Source organism: Pristiophorus japonicus, chromosome 13, assembly GCF_044704955.1.
Source record: "Pristiophorus japonicus isolate sPriJap1 chromosome 13, sPriJap1.hap1, whole genome shotgun sequence".
Taxonomy (NCBI): Eukaryota; Metazoa; Chordata; class Chondrichthyes; family Pristiophoridae; genus Pristiophorus; species Pristiophorus japonicus.
In genome coordinates this window covers 116870775-116886303 of record NC_091989.1, presented here as the reverse complement: position 1 = coordinate 116886303, position 15529 = coordinate 116870775, and the positions used below count along the sequence as shown (strand labels likewise).

The window sequence follows — 15529 nt, the reverse complement described above, 5'->3', positions numbered from 1 at the left end:
ATGAGGTCATGTATCCGCGCCAACAGCACCTCTCCGACATATTTTAGCGCCTCAGCAGGGATTCCATCTGCACCCGTAGCCTTGTTATTCTTAAGCTGTTTTATGGCTGCCTACCTCGTGCAACGTTGGAGTTTCACTGAGTTGGTCGCGGGTGGCATGCTGTGGGATGGAATCGAGAACACTCGAGTCAAAGGCAGAGTCTTGATTGAGGAGATCTTCAAAGTGCTCCTTCCATCGGGCCCTGACAGCCTCAGTGTCCTTGGAGTGTTTCCCCGTTCTTGGCCAGGAGTGGGGTGGGGCCTTGGGAGTTTGGACCGTAGGCGGCCTTGACTGCAGTGAAGAATCCTCACATATCATGGCTGTCGGCCAGTTGTTGTATCTCCTGTGCTTTCTCCATCCACCACCTGTTCTTTAGGTCCAGAGTTTTTTGTTGGACTTGAGCCTTGAGCCATCTGTAATGTTGTTTTGCAGCTCCCGAGTTAGGCTGTTGCTTGAGGCTCAAAATTGCTTTGCGCTTGCGATCTATTAGTTCTTCGACCTCCTGATCATTTTCATCAAACCAGTCCTGATGTTTTCTGGTTGAGTGACCAAGTATCTCTTCACAGGCACTGGTTATAGAGGCCTGGAGGGCAGACTAAGCGCTATGGGGATTCAGCATCTCTGGGTCAGCAAGGCACGCCAGATTGGTTGTGAGGCGCTGGCTGTATAGGGCTCTCTTAGCTGGATCTCTAAGTGCCCCGGCATTAACCTTTTTGCGGAACTTCTTCTACTGTCCCCTCTGCTTTGGGGCAATGTTAATGTTGATGATGGATTGGATTAGACGGTGGTCCGTCCAGCAGTCATCAGCTCCTGTCATAGAGCGGGTGATGCGCACATCCTTGCGATCCCTGGCTCGGACGATGACATAGTCAAGCAGGTGCCAGTGTTTGGAGAGAGAGTGTTGCCACGATGCCTTGTATTTGTCCCTCTGGCGGAACAGAGTGTTGGTAATGAGGAGTTCATGTTCTTTTGTCAGGAGTAGCATACCGCTGGAACTGGCTTTCCCTACCCCCTCTCTGCCAATCACGTCTCCCCAGAGGGCTGTGTCTTTGCCAACTCTGGCATTAAAATCACCCAGGAGGATCAATTTGTCGCCCATGGGACACGGGACAAGGATGTCTCGAGGTTGGAATAAAAACCTCTTTAGCCTCATCCGTTGCATCCAGTGTGGGGACGTATGCACTGATGACTGTGGCACATTGGTTCCGAGATTGGGTGATACGGAGAGTCATGAGGCGTTTGTTGACCCCACAGGGGCGTCTTTGAGGCGGTTGACCAGCTCATTCTTGACGGCAAAGCCGACTCCATGAAGGCGGCGTTCTGCCTCTGGTTTCTCTTTCCAGAAGAAGGTGTAACCTCCACCATGTTCCTTCAACAGGCCTTCCCCTGCCCGCCGGGTCTCGCTTCGGGCGGCGATGTCAATGTCAAAATGTCTGAGTTCCCGGGCAACTATGGCGGTGCGGCTTTCCAGCCTGTTGCTGTTGGGATTGTCCATGAGGGTCCTGACATTCCAGGTCCCAAACGTCATACTGACGGAGTGGAAGATGCCTGTGCGTGAGTTCTTTAAACGTGGGCGCTGCACACCGGCAACCACACGGGCTTAGCTGAACAAGGTCTTGGTACAGTGGCAAGGGGGTCCTAGACAACTAGAGACCAGGCACAGCTCGATAAGTCTAATTGTCTACAGCGAAGTGTTGGCCGCAAGCTCTGCACTGGGTAGCGCCATTGATGGTAGATGACCCGAGGCTAGGTTGGGGGGCAGGCATCAGGAAGGTGACTTCCAAAGTTATTTTAAAAGATTAAAAGTTGATAAAGATTCCCAATTTATTTCAAAAGTTTCTAAGAGTTGTTAAAACATTTTAAGAAGTTTCTAAGAGCTGTTAAAAATCTAAGAATCTAAGACATAAATCAATAATAGATTATAAAAGTTTCCCCAGTTTAAAAAGTTTCTGAAAGTTGTTAAAAGTCAAAGATGTCGGTTAATAACAAATGTTTAAAAGTATTTCGGTTGAGATGGTTCCAGCTGAGGACAAAAGACTACCTTACGGCTACTCTCATGACTCAGGAATAACGATCATTTTCCAGCTTACAATACATGAAGTTGCTTGCACTACTCACCATAGCACACATGGACAGCTTTCAGCAGCAGCACTGCTTATATAACTTAACTTATAAATTATGTAGCAGTGGCTGCCGTGGTATTGCTATCATGTGCTGAAATTAAACATGATGAGAGCTTTTCAGTCCTTGATATTGGCAACTGTGTCAGCTCAATGTATTTTGGAAAGCGAAAAATAGTTTCACTGAAACATTGTTAGCTGAGGCAGGTTTTAAAAATATACATAATAATGACTATTTGCACGTCCAGTGTTTTACTTAGATGACCTTACAGATGCCCTCAATGCATTCAACTGGGATGTAATAGCAATGCAATTTACGTGACTTCCTTATCCTTAGTTTAAGCTACAAAATTAGTCTTAATTTCTGCAGAAGACTTGGCACTGAACACAGACACTTATCTGAAACTAATTTTCTCTGATCTTTTATATTTATGTTACATAATAATAGGTGGACCCAGGGCATGGTGCTTTGGTTTCCAGTTGTTTTGTCTCGGTTCCCATGGCTTCTCCTTGGTGCTTTTCCAAGGAGCTTCAGCAATGATACCATACCTAAACCAAAATTGGCACCTGGAGAGAGCAGAGGTTCAGTTTTTGACGCTGTACATATGTATTGGGTGGGGGGAGGGAGGGAAAAGAAAGCTTGAACTCCAGTCACGACGTTGCAGGCCATGTTCAAAATCACAGAATTTGTCATTATTGCGGGTTCCTATGGCATTAACTTGTCTTTCACTGAATTTTCAGTTACCAAAACATATTAACTGATAAGGTAGTCCTGGCCTTTTGAATATACATTCAAGCTCTCAAGAGAGGAAATACAAACCCATAATTCACCACTTAGAAGCTTGCTTTGATCTCCAGTGCCAAGCTACTAGGCAGACCTCCCCAGTGCACATCCAGAATGTCAATGGTACTTGGGGACTTTAAAAGATTACCTCATGCAGACCAGGACGCCAGAGCCCCTCGAAACGGAACATCTGCCTTGGTCAGCCTCCCGCATTGCACATTCACTCCCTTCAATTGCTGTTAGATTACAAAACTTCCACAAAACTTGTCAGCATTCCCACTATTGTGGTTCAATTAATTCCAGTCACTGGTAGCTAAATTAACTACTCCAAAATGGAAAAGATTCCTCAAGTGGTAATGTCAATGTTAAACCTTTCTATTTAAAGCACGGTAGATAGCAACAAATGCTGCAGTATCTCTTTAGTCTGAGTCTAGCTGGGCTACAATACAAACCAAATGATATCCATTTTAAAAAAACTTCAAATAAAAATATCATACACCTAGTTACAAAATAATTTCTACTAGTTTTACATTCTGAATCCCAGAGTGTGCGCATCTATATTATGTGCATTGGATCTCTTGGATTGCTGCCTTAATCCTGACTGCAATGCCTTGCAGAGATACTTCCAGTGGGTCTCAGTTCATTGCCTTAAGGTTTAGCCTTGAAACATCCAGGGCTAGCATCATTTCTACAAGGCTCTGAGACAGAAATACTGCAACAGAAACTTTCCAACTATAATACCCACACTCAGTCTTGATCATCACTCGTAAGAGGAAAGCAGATACCCGGGGTAGAGGCATTGTTGATGTTTACAGCCACTGAAAAAATATCCCATTCCTAGACAACCATAGGGCAAGAAACAAATCAAGTCAAGTAAAATAGATTTGTACCGGAAACTATTTTATTTATCCTGTTTAGTCTGAATAACTGTTAAATAAACTGATCTCTCACATGTATGGAATACAGAATTTATTCCAACCAGTTGAGGTTAGCAGGACATCAATTCTGCAAATGGTCCTCATGACTTGCATCTTTACACTCTGAAAGCCACTTTAAATGAATGACTTTAATGGTGCTTATATTTTAAATATAATGACCATAGATTCCTATTCCAATCCAATATATCTTTTTAAACTGACAGCAGTGATCATTTCATCAACCGCAGGTGATGAGTGCAGGAATCCTGTGGTAAACACCTCATATTTGGAAGCCCTGTAGCAAAAGTTACACTCATGGCCTGCCTCGGTGGACAAATTTCAATATTGTATATCATTTCTTTCTCTAGTCTCCTCATCACATCAAGTCAATGAATATAACCCTCGGTCCAGCTCCATCGCGCATGGCAACAAAGGATTCGAGTTCACATAAAAGCCCGACTTCGCACTTTTCAATGTCACCAACAGGATTTTCAAAATGGCTGACCCTTCTGGAAAAAAGTGATGTTCATCTCATGTGAACATGAAGAGTGTTACAGCTCCCTCTGAGCTTGTAGTGGTCCACGTAGAAGGCCAAATCCTCTCTCCACATAGAAACCCAAATCCTCTCTGTGCTACTCGTTATTTGCTGAAAGGGCATCTAGGTAACTGCCACTGTCGACACCAATCGGGAGACCCTACCTAGAAAGTGTAAAGGGAGTCTGGACTTAGCTGCCCCTTAATTTTCTCCTCTTGTTTATTTAGTGGAGCCAAGACGTAGCATGTAGCTGAGGAAGAGAAACACTCATAGCGAAATTGCACTTTACAAAGGGAACAATCAAACAAAACTGCTTATTTATCTTAAGTTCTGTTCTTCTTCCTCGTCTAGATGCTGCCCCTTGGTGGCATTATCTGTAGATATGGAGTTAGTTTCCACACATACCTTAGTAATATAGCTCTATCTCAACAGCCCCTCATTTAACCTTCTCACTAAATCTGTATTGTCAGACTGGTTCTCTGGCATCCAGACTTGGATGAGCCATAACTTCTCCAGCTAAACATTAGGGAGATCAAAGCCATGTTTTAGCTCTAATTCCACCCCCTCCCTGCATACTGTCTCAGGTTGAACCATACTGTTTTCAACCATACTCTCCTGTTCGACCCCCAAGCTGAGATTCCAACCTGTATCTTCTACTTCTGGAACATCACCCACCTCTATTCCTATCTCAGCCCATATGACGCAGAAACCCTCATTGATGCCTTTGTCATCTCCAGACTCAAGTACTGCAATGCTCTGTTGGCCGACTTCCCTTCCTCCATCTTCCATAATGATCAGCTCCTCCAAGACTCTGCTGTATGTATCCTATCACACACCAAATTTCACTCACCTATCACCACTCTTCTCACTGACCTAGTATGGATCCCAGTTCCCCAAAGGTTCAACATTTAAAATTCTTTTAAAAAAAAAATGTATTCTCAGGATATGGAAATCATTAATAAGGCCTGCATTTATAGAAACATAGAAACTAGGTGCAGGAGTAGGCCATTCGGCCCTTCGAGCCTGCACTGCCATTCAATGAGTTCATGGCTAAACATGCAACTTCAGTACCCCATTCCTGCTTTCTCGCTATACCCCTTGATCCCCCGAGTAGTAAGGACTACATCTAACTCCTTTTTGAATATATTTAGTGAATTGGCCTCAACAACTTTCTGTGGTAGAGAATTCCACAGGTTCACCACTCTCTGGGTGAAGAAGTTTCTCCTCATCTCGGTCCTAAATGGCTTACCCTTATCCTTAGACTGTGACCCCTGGTTCTGGACTTCCCCAACATTGGGAACATTCTTCCTGCATCTAACCTGTCTAAACCCATCAGAATTTTAAACATTTCTATGAGATCCCCTCTCATTCTTCTGAACTCCAGTGAATACAAGCCCAGTTGATCCAGTCTTTCTTGATATGTCAGTCCCGCCATCCCGGGAATCAGTCTGGTGAACCTTCGCTGCACTCCCTCAATAGCAAGAATGTCCTTCCTCAAGTTAGGAGACCAAAACTGTACACAATATTCCAGGTGTGGCCTCACCAAGGCCCTGTACAACTATAGTAACACCTCCCTGCCCCTGTACTCAAATCCCCTCGCTATGAAGGCCAACATGCCATTTGCTTTCTTAACCGCCTGCTGTACCTGCATGCCAACCTTCAATGACTGATGTACCATGACATCCCTAGTTGCCATTCAGAATGTGGTGGTGAGCCATCTCTTTGAACCGCTGCAGTCACTGTGGTGAAGGTGCTCCCACAATGCTGTTAGGTAGGGAGTTCCAGGATTTTGACACAGTGACGATGAAGGAACAGCAATATATTTCCAAGTCAGGATGGTATGTGACGTAGACTGGAACTTGGAGGTGATGGTGTTGCCATGCACCTGCTGCCCTTGTTCTTCTAGGTGGTGGAGGTCACAGGTTTTGGAGTTTTTTCAAAGAAACCTTGGCAAGTTGCTGCAATGCATCGTGTAGACAGTACACTCAAGCGATGTAGTGGTGGTGGTGGAGGAGTTGGATGTTTAAGCTGATGGATGAGATGCCAATAAAGTGGACTGCTTTGTCCTGTATGGTGTTGAGCTCCTTAAGTGTTGTTGGAGCTGCATTCATTCAGGCAAGTGGAGAGTATTCCATCACACTCGTGACTTGTGCCTTGTAGGTAGTGGAAAGGCTTTGGGGAGTTGGGAGGTGAGCCACTCACCACAGAATACCCAGCCTCTGATTTGCGCTCGTAGCCACAGCATTTATGTGGCTGGTCCAGTTGAGTTGCTGGTCAATGCTGAGCCCCCCAGGATGTTGATGGTGGGGGATTCATTGGTCTGATACAAATGAGGCCCGAAGCCCAATATCAGGTGGGCATTGGGCCTATCTGTTCCGGTGCAGAGAGTAGCTGCTTTTAGATTGAATTTGTTTTAATTCCGCATGCCAGCTTCTAGAATTTATACTACTAAATCCAGTTGTCTTAACCCAGTTGCAAACTGAGACCCATGAATAATTGGGAGAAGAAAAGCATGCCATAGGCTAGAATTTCTGTTCAATGGATGAAAACCCTAGCTCTACAAATATGCATTACGGGCAACACTGCTGAGTTTTATTAGTTTGCAGAAGCCATTGTAATACTGGAGATAGAAAATTAATCCTATTAAATAAACATACCTCTGTGATCATTTTGCCTCTGGTCTTGTTCCTCTCTCGGTAGGCAGCTCGCTTCTGTTTCTGCTGCAGTACCCGTTCCCTGGTGGTCCGATACTCTAGTGCAAACTCGCTAATTATTTTACAGAACCTGGTAATCTTCAGCTCCCGGGCAGAGTTAGAAGGATGACCGAGGTACAACAGAAAAGAATGGAACCTGTAAGAGAAGGTTACACTTATTATAAAGACATCACTGTCGCTTTCCGGCATAGTTATTGTAGCCATAGCATATGTGCTGTCAAATGGGGCCTTGGGGTCTCAGGCAGAGTGGTTTTGCTTTCAGTCATTAGAGATACAAGTAACAACGTTTACACACATCAGATTCCTCCACAAGAGTGCACCAAAGAACAAGAATGCATGCTGACATCCTGCGCTGTGCTTGTGTCCTCTTTCACTGGTTTGAGAGTACTGCTGACTAAGTAGGGGATGTGTGTCAGGGACAGGAGCTTCTTGTCAAATAAACTGCTGACTGATGCTGGCTCCGTAACACACGAGGGCCTAAGAGAGTTATATGTTGCTACTACACGAGCAGCTTTTTGGAAAGCACTGGCCCGTGTTCAGTTTGATTCTTAGACTGTTGACAGTTCCAAACAATTCTGTGGTCTCAGGGCTGTCCATATTTTTTGTTGTTGAATATTTTTAACTCATGCTGTGATTCTGCAAACTCCCCTAACTTTCTGGTCACTTTTTCTTTAGGTTGGGGTAAAGGGGAAACAGAGAGAATAACTATACTCACTAAGGTGAGGGATGTTAATGCTGGTAAATGGAACACTTTTGTTTGGCATTTCAGGCACTTTTCTTCAGCTTCAAACATCCTCCCGCTACAGACTAAAGTTATCAGTACACTGCCCCAACCTCAGAAAAATGTGATCTTTCCCATTACCCACACCAGCCATCTGTGGTGACTTTGGGTGAGATTGCGCATTTAGAAAAAGGAAAGACTTGCATTTATATAGTGCCTTTCATGACCACAGGACGTCCCAAAGTGCTTTATACTTTTGACGTGCTGTCCCTGTTGTAATGTAGAAAATGCTGCAGACATTTTGCCTCAGGAAGCTCCCACAAACAGCAATGTGATAATGACCAGATAATCTGTTTTAGTGATAACTCCCCTTGCTCTCCTTCAACATAGTGCCGTGGGATCTTTTCCGTCTCATCCGAGAGGACAGACGGGACCTCGGTTTAATGTCTCATCCGAAAGATAGCGCCTCCGATAGTGCAGCACTCCCTCAGCACTGCACTGGAGTGTCATCCCAGATTTATGTGCTGAAGTCTCTGACCTGGGACTTGAACCCACACACCTCTGACTCAGAAGGAAGAGTGCTACCCACTGAGCCATGGCTGACTCACATCCTGAATTTGGGACGGTTTGGGGCCGAGAAGCCTAGGAACTGGAGCAAGCCTATTCAGGCTTTTTTCACATAGGACCCTTATAAACTGCAGAGGGTGAAGTTTTTCATTTCATGAGACGGGGCTGGATTTTTGCCAGTGATATATGGAAACATGTAATACTAAAATACCCCAAAATTGTTTAAAACTTTTTTTATTTTGTGGAGGAATTTATTCCTCGGAAAATTCTCCCTCCTTTCTTGTAAATTCTGCTTCCTCTTCATCCACCCGGCCTGACAACTTCCAGCCGAGGGTGTGGGGACAGAACTATTGCAATTCGTCTCTGTAACTAGCCACTAGAGGGCACCAAGGAGCCTCTAGACATGACTGAGAGGTGCTGGAACCCCTTAGCCCTTCGATACTGCTCAGAGGAGAACGTGAGCAGACCAGGCTCATTTCTTCCTGTTCCCATTCCACGGCACTGATCGTTCATGCTGCAATGTTTAATGCAACTACATCATTCCCAAAAAGGTACTTTATTCCCCAAAATGCAACAAAGTCCATATCTGGCTCACTGCAGAAGATTCAATAATACCAAAGATCCTCTTTCAAAAAGAAATTGCAGGAGTCTTTAAAAGAAAGGTGATTTTAGACCAAGTTTTCTTTAGTGGCTGGAAAGTTCTGAATGGATTTGCTGCAAGCACACAGTCCTGAAAAGGGAGTTAGAAATGGCCCTTGCGGCTAAAGGGATCAAGTGGTATGGAGAGAAAGCGGGAAAGGGGTACTGAGGGAATGATCAGCCATGCTCTTATTGAATGGTGGTGCAGGCTCGAAGGGCCGGATAGCCTACTCCTGCACCTATTTTCTATGTTTCTATGAACACATCCTTCATTACTTGGAAAGTTGTTGTGCTCAGTATTTTCTTCTCCCCTCCCAGCCATATTCTCCCCTCTCTCCTGAAGACCTCGATTCTTTGCTGGGGCGCTGGTTGCCCTCCAGTGATTCACCCAAATGACGAGCGTCGACAGGGAGTATCAGCAAGCTGTTCAACCTTGGGAGCATCACAGCTGCAGTTCCAGTATGAATTGCTGGACAGTGATCGAGGGTGGGACCTCTGGCTAATATTCCTTTCCATAACCGAGGAATGCTTTCCTAATTGTAGTGTCTGTACCACCACTCCAACCAAGGTCAGCCAACTTTGCACATTACCAAAGACCTCGCTGGTCTGTATGGCTCAGCTGCTCATTGTGCCTTTGACATTTGTTGCTAAATGTTTGGTAGTGAACCTTTCATAGCCTGCAGCATGGTTTCTGTACCACATCCAAAACAATGCAAGACGGCAGCAAACTTTTCCTCTTGTTTTCTCTGACTGTGTTGTACAAAATCTGGTTCTCAGGAAACACCAGCAAGAAAGTCCCTTAATCATTGAATGCTCTCTCAGCAGGTCATAGGCATCAGAAACAAAACAATACTTGTGTTGGGGGAGTGGGGGTGGTGAGAAGATGGTTGGAATCAGCAGTACTCAAATATCACATTTTACGGAAATGCCACATGTACAGTTCCGTGCATTTCTAAATCTGAGAAACTTGTTCGCGACTCGAATGATCAATATTGACAGGGCCATAAAATAGCGAGTGGGTAGTGTGTTGAAGTTCCAATGTACTGTGGCACAGGATAATTTTGTGTTCAACTGAGCACCAAGGACAGCTGAGAGAGAGACACAGGGAGACTCTGGGTCCGAAATTGCCCGAAACGGGATGGAGCCTGTGTTTTTTTAAAGTCGATATTCAGCACTTGGAAGTTTTTTTTGGCTTGGTGCGGAAGTGGTGGTGGCTGAGGGGCGGAAGAGGCCTTGTAGTGGTTCCGCTGGCCCGACCAGTGGTCAGTCACAACGTCTCTCCCCTTCAGTTAAAGGGGAGGACCACTGCGAGCTCTGCATATTTTTAAGTTAGGTCTACTGGGCCACCAGGGAGGGTTTCAGCCGGGCCAGTGGCCTGGCATTCAAGAGTGGGTTCCAGGCTGCCTGTTGGCAGATCGGCCGAACCCGGGGCATAATTATTGAACTGACCCGGCAGTCGGCCGACAAAAATAAATAACATGGCGGCCGCGGCATTGTGCCCTTCCCTTTAAGGGTGGCCAGGCCGCCATGCTACAGAACGTGCACCTACACAAAAACATGTCGGGGGCACTGGCCGACGGTGGGCGGGGGCACTGGCCGACGGTGGGGCCGCTCCCGCTTGGCAATACCGGGAAAGGGGCCATTTCCCGAGGGATGAGTTCACGAGGGGTTTCCCACCGGTCGGTAAGAAGTTGGTGCGTGCACACCATGGTGGGAAAACAGGCGGAGCAGTCCCGGGCACCGCTCCAAAACTCCCGAAGGGCAATTTACAAAATGGCAACGCCTCCGCAGCGAGTCAGCGGCCATTCCACGCCGCCCTGTGGCCGCCAATTTTAAGGCGGCCAGAGGCCTTATTGGGAGGGGCAATTTTGGCCCCTCTGATCCCAGAATGAAATCAGGCCGCACTTTTTCGGACAAAGAGTAGTCGAAATCCGGAATGATCTGCCATCGAAGGCTGTGGATGCTGGGTCAATTAGGATTTTCAAGACTGAGATTGCTAGATTTTTTCCGGGAAGGATATCAATGGATGTGGAGCAATGGAGTTGAGGTGCAGATGAACCATGAACGAACTGAATTGCAGTGCAGTCCGAGGGGCTGAATGGCTGATGCCTGTTCCTAATGTTCCTTGGCTGCTCTGATACACATCACAGTCGGGGGAAAGAAAATGAACTGACCAAAACAGAAGCAGCATGCATATAAACCCGTAGGTGCTAGTTCACTGAGGGGTCACCAATTGTATTTCTCGAACATGTTTTCATTTTGAACAGGAGTCTCACCAATATACTTTTTTTTGATCTTATAAATCCCGGCCGAATGCAGAACCTTGAGAATGAAGTCTTACCTGTTTATAATTCTACGATGTACCACTTTGAGGATTATGATCCTTTCTGTGCTGTCCTTCAGAAATTCAGTCATTTTATTTTTCAAAAGGGGCTTTGTTTCGTGCTTAGCTATAACCTTCAGGTGATCCCACGAAGCTTTGCATTTTCTCTCCAGCTGAACGAGGCTTTCTGCCAGTTGATCAAAGTCAATCTGTGAACACAGACAAGAGGGCGTGTGAGGAGCAGCCCGAGAACAGCTTCCCGTCACAAATCAAACCCACATCGCTTAAAGCAGAATTGGAACATAAATCGGGAGTGCAAGTTACAAATTGCAGCAGCTACCATCAAATGTGGCCCATTAGTTAAAGGGCTTTCCATTAGATTTATTAAATGATATCAGTGTAAACGGAGCAAGATTTAATACTGTTCAAGCTATCCCTCTGCACTAAATGTAATGTCCTTACTCAATGGCACAAAACCCACACGAGGCACATTCTATGGACAAGGTCACTCTATGACCTGAACCTTTATTCACAGGACCAAGAAGTGATGACCCTGCGTGGGACCTCCCTTTATATACCTGGATGACCAGGTGAGGAGTGTCTCTCACAAGTTCACCCCCTGTGGTCAAGGTGTGTATTGCTTAAGTACATACAGTATTGCATATACTTAATTACATAGAGGTTACATACATGACATCACCTTCCCCCAAAGTCTTATTGGGATCATAGGTTAAGTCTTTCAGGTGGTCTATGCTCCCTCGTGGAGCGCCGCAGTTGGGGTTCTGGTTGTTGAGCCTTGGCGTGAGTGTCTGTCACCTGTGGTGATTCCGGCCTGTCCAGGCTGACCGCGGGGACTGTGCATGCTGCTGAATGTTCTTGTTGCTCGTTCACTGGCGGTGGTGTGAGCACCAGCTCATGATCTTCCTCGGGTTCCTCAGTGTGCATGCTGAACCTTTTTTTTACTTGGTCCAGATGCTTACAGCATATCTGCCCATTGTTAAGTTTAACCACGATGACCCTGTTCCCCTCTTTGTCTATTACAGTACCCGCAAGCCACTTGGGCCCCACGGCGTGATTAAGGACAAATACGGGGTCATTTATTTCTATACATCTCCCCCTTGAATTTTGGTCACGGTACTCGTTTTGGGACTGACGCTTGCCCTCAACTATGTCGGTCAGGACTGGGTGAATGAGGGACAACCGAGTTTTGAGTGTTCGTTTCATAAGTAGCTCAGCGGGCGGGACCCCCGTGAGCGAGTGCGGTCGGGACCTATAGGCCAGCAGCAGGCGCGATAGGCGGCATTGAAGGGAGGGTCCTTGAATCCTGAGCATGCCTTGTTTAATGATTTGGACCGCATGTTCTGCCTGGCCATTGGAGGCTGGCTTGAATGGTGCTGACATGAACTCCCGGAATTCGTAGCTCGTGAAACATGGGCCATTATCGCTAACAAGGATGTCCAGCAAGCCGTGGGTTGCAAAGACCGCACGTAGACTCTCCACGGTGGTGGATGTCATGCACAAATTCAAAATGGTGCACTCGATCCATTTTGAGTACACATCTACCACAATGAGAAACATTTTTCCCATGAACGGGCCCGCGTAGTCAACATGAATATGTCACCATGGCCTGGTGGGCCAGGGCCACAGGCTGAGCGGGGCCTCCCTGGGGGCATTACCCAGCTGGGCACACGTCATGCACCTGCGAACAGTGTTCCAGGTCTGAATCAATTCCCGGCCACCAAACATGTGACCTGGCAATGACCTTCATCAGCATGATGTCTGGATGCTCGCTGTGGCGTTCCTTGATGAATGCCTCCCTGCCCCTCTGGGGCATGACTACCCGGCTGCCCCATAGTAGGCAGTCAGCTTGGATGGAGAGCTCATCCATTCGTCTGTGAAACGGTCTGACCTCCTCAGGGCATGCTCCGTGTGCGGGCGCCCAATCCCCAGTCAGGACATTTCTTAATCAGAGATGGGAGGGGACCTCTGTTTATCCAGATTTTGATCTGGCGAACTGTGATGGGGGAGCCTGCGCTGTCAAAGGCATCAATGGCCATGACCATCTCAGCGCTTTGTTCCGCTGCCCCTCGGTGGTGGCCAGTGGAAGTCTGCTGAGCGCGCCAGCGCAATTTTCGGTGCCAGGCTGGTGCCGGATGGAGTAGTCATAAGCAGCCAGCGTGAGAGCCCATCGCTGTATGCAAGCTGACACATTGGCATTGACAGCCTTGCTGTCTGACATCAGGGATGTTAACGGCTTGTGGTCCATTTCTAATTCGAACCTCCTGCCAAAAAGGTCCTGATGCATTTTTTTTTTACACCATAGACACATGCTAGTGCCTTCTTCTCAACCATCCCATATCCCCGTTCTGCTTGAGAGCGCGACCTGGAAGCATAAGCCACAGGTTATAGTTGGCCCTCAGCATTACTCTGCTGCAACATGCACCCAATCCCATAGGACAATGCATCACATGTCAGAACCAATTTCTTACAGGGTCAATAACTTATTTGAATAAAGTAGGTTCCGTGCCCGATTGAAAGTCCGTTCTTGACAGTCCCCCCAAAACCAATCACAACCCTTACACAGGAGCACATGAAGCGGCTCCAACAATGTGCTTAGGTTTGGCAGAAAGTTCCCCAAATAGTTCAAGAGTCCCAGAAATGAACGCAACTCCGATGTGTTGCCGGGCCTGGGCGCTCGTCGAATCGCCTCTGTTTTGGATTCGGTGGGCCAAATCCCATCTGCAGCAAGCCTCCTGCCCAGGATCTCAACCTCAGGAGCCAAAAACACACATTTAGACTTCTTAAGTCGCAGGCCTACCCGGTCCAGTCGGCGTAGCACCTTCTCCAGGTTGTGGAGGTGTTCCTCGGTGTCACGACCCATGATGAGGATGTCGTCCTGAAATACGATTGTTCCAAGAATGGATTTGAGCAGGCTTTCCATCTTTCTTTGAAAAATCATGGCCGCTGATCGAATGCCAAACGAGCACCTGTTGTAAACGAACTGTCCCTTGTGCGTAGTGATGGTGGTCAGTAGTTTGGATTCGTTGGCCAGTTCTTGGGTCATGTAGGCTGAAGTGAGAATCAACTTGGTAAACAGCTTGCCACCTGCCAGCGTGGTGAAAAGATCCTCCACTCTCGGGAGCGGGTGTGGTCTTTTAGGGACACCCGATTGATAGTGGCCTTGTAGTCGGCACAGATCCTGACAGAACCATCCGCTTTTAGGATGGGAACGATGGGGCTCGCCCAGTCGCTGAATTCAGCGGGCGAGATGATGCCCTCTCTCAGCAAATGGTCCAATTCGCTCTCAATTTTCTCCCACATCACATACGGCACCGCTCTGGCTTTGTGGTGCACTGGTCTGGCGTCCGGGGTGATGTGTATCACTACTTTGGTACCTTTGAACATCCCGACGCCAGGTTGGAATAGTGACTCAAACTGTTGTAGGACTTGTGAGCACGAACTTCGCTCCACAGATGACATTGCCTGCACATCCCCCCATTTCCAGTTCATCTCAGCTAACCAGCTCCTCCCCAACAGTGCAGGACCATTGCCCAGAGCGGCAGCCGGTTCACTGATCCATTGTGTGTGACAGCCAACATTGCACTGCCTAGTACTGGAATGATTTCCTTGGTATACGTCCGTAGTTGTGACTCAATGCGTTCTAGTTTGGGTCTACTGGCTTTGAGTGGCCATAGCTTTTCGAATTATTGAACGCTCATGAGTGACTGGCTGGCCCCCGTGTCCAGCTCCATGCGTACAGGGATGTCGTTTAATAAAACCTTCATCATCATTGCTGGCGTTTTGGTATATGAGCTGTGAATATTTGCCACATGAACCCGCTGAACTTCAGCGTCCATTGATTTGCCTCTAGAGTCATCCTGCCTTACAGACCCCTCTTCTGGTCCATCTGCCGCGTAAATTAGCCTGGTTACAGGCTTCCTGCACATTCGAGCTAAATGGCCACTGAAGTTGCAATTTCTGCAGACAAATTGTTGAAACCTTGTCGCCAATGTAATGTCCTTACTCAATGGCACAAAACCCATACGAGGCACATTCTATGTCCTGAATCTTTATTCACAGGACCAAGAAGTGATGACCCTGCGTGAGACCTCCCTTTATATACCTAGATGACCAGGTAAGGAGTGTCTCCCACAAGTTCACCCCCTGTGG

The 15529-nt window shown here is 47.0% G+C and overlaps 1 protein-coding gene across 2 annotated transcripts in view; it reads right to left on the bottom strand.

Annotated features, from left to right (window-relative positions):
* Nucleotides 1-15529, bottom strand: part of fhod1 (formin homology 2 domain containing 1) — a 447258-nt gene that overhangs the window by 21350 nt on the left and 410379 nt on the right. For both annotated transcript variants that reach the window (XM_070897918.1, XM_070897917.1), the window contains 2 exons: nt 11378-11568; nt 7053-7245 (listed from right to left, as the gene is read on the bottom strand). In XM_070897918.1, coding sequence (XP_070754019.1) covers nt 7053-7245; nt 11378-11568 — 384 coding nt within the window. The remainder of the gene's footprint in view (nt 1-7052; nt 7246-11377; nt 11569-15529) is intronic.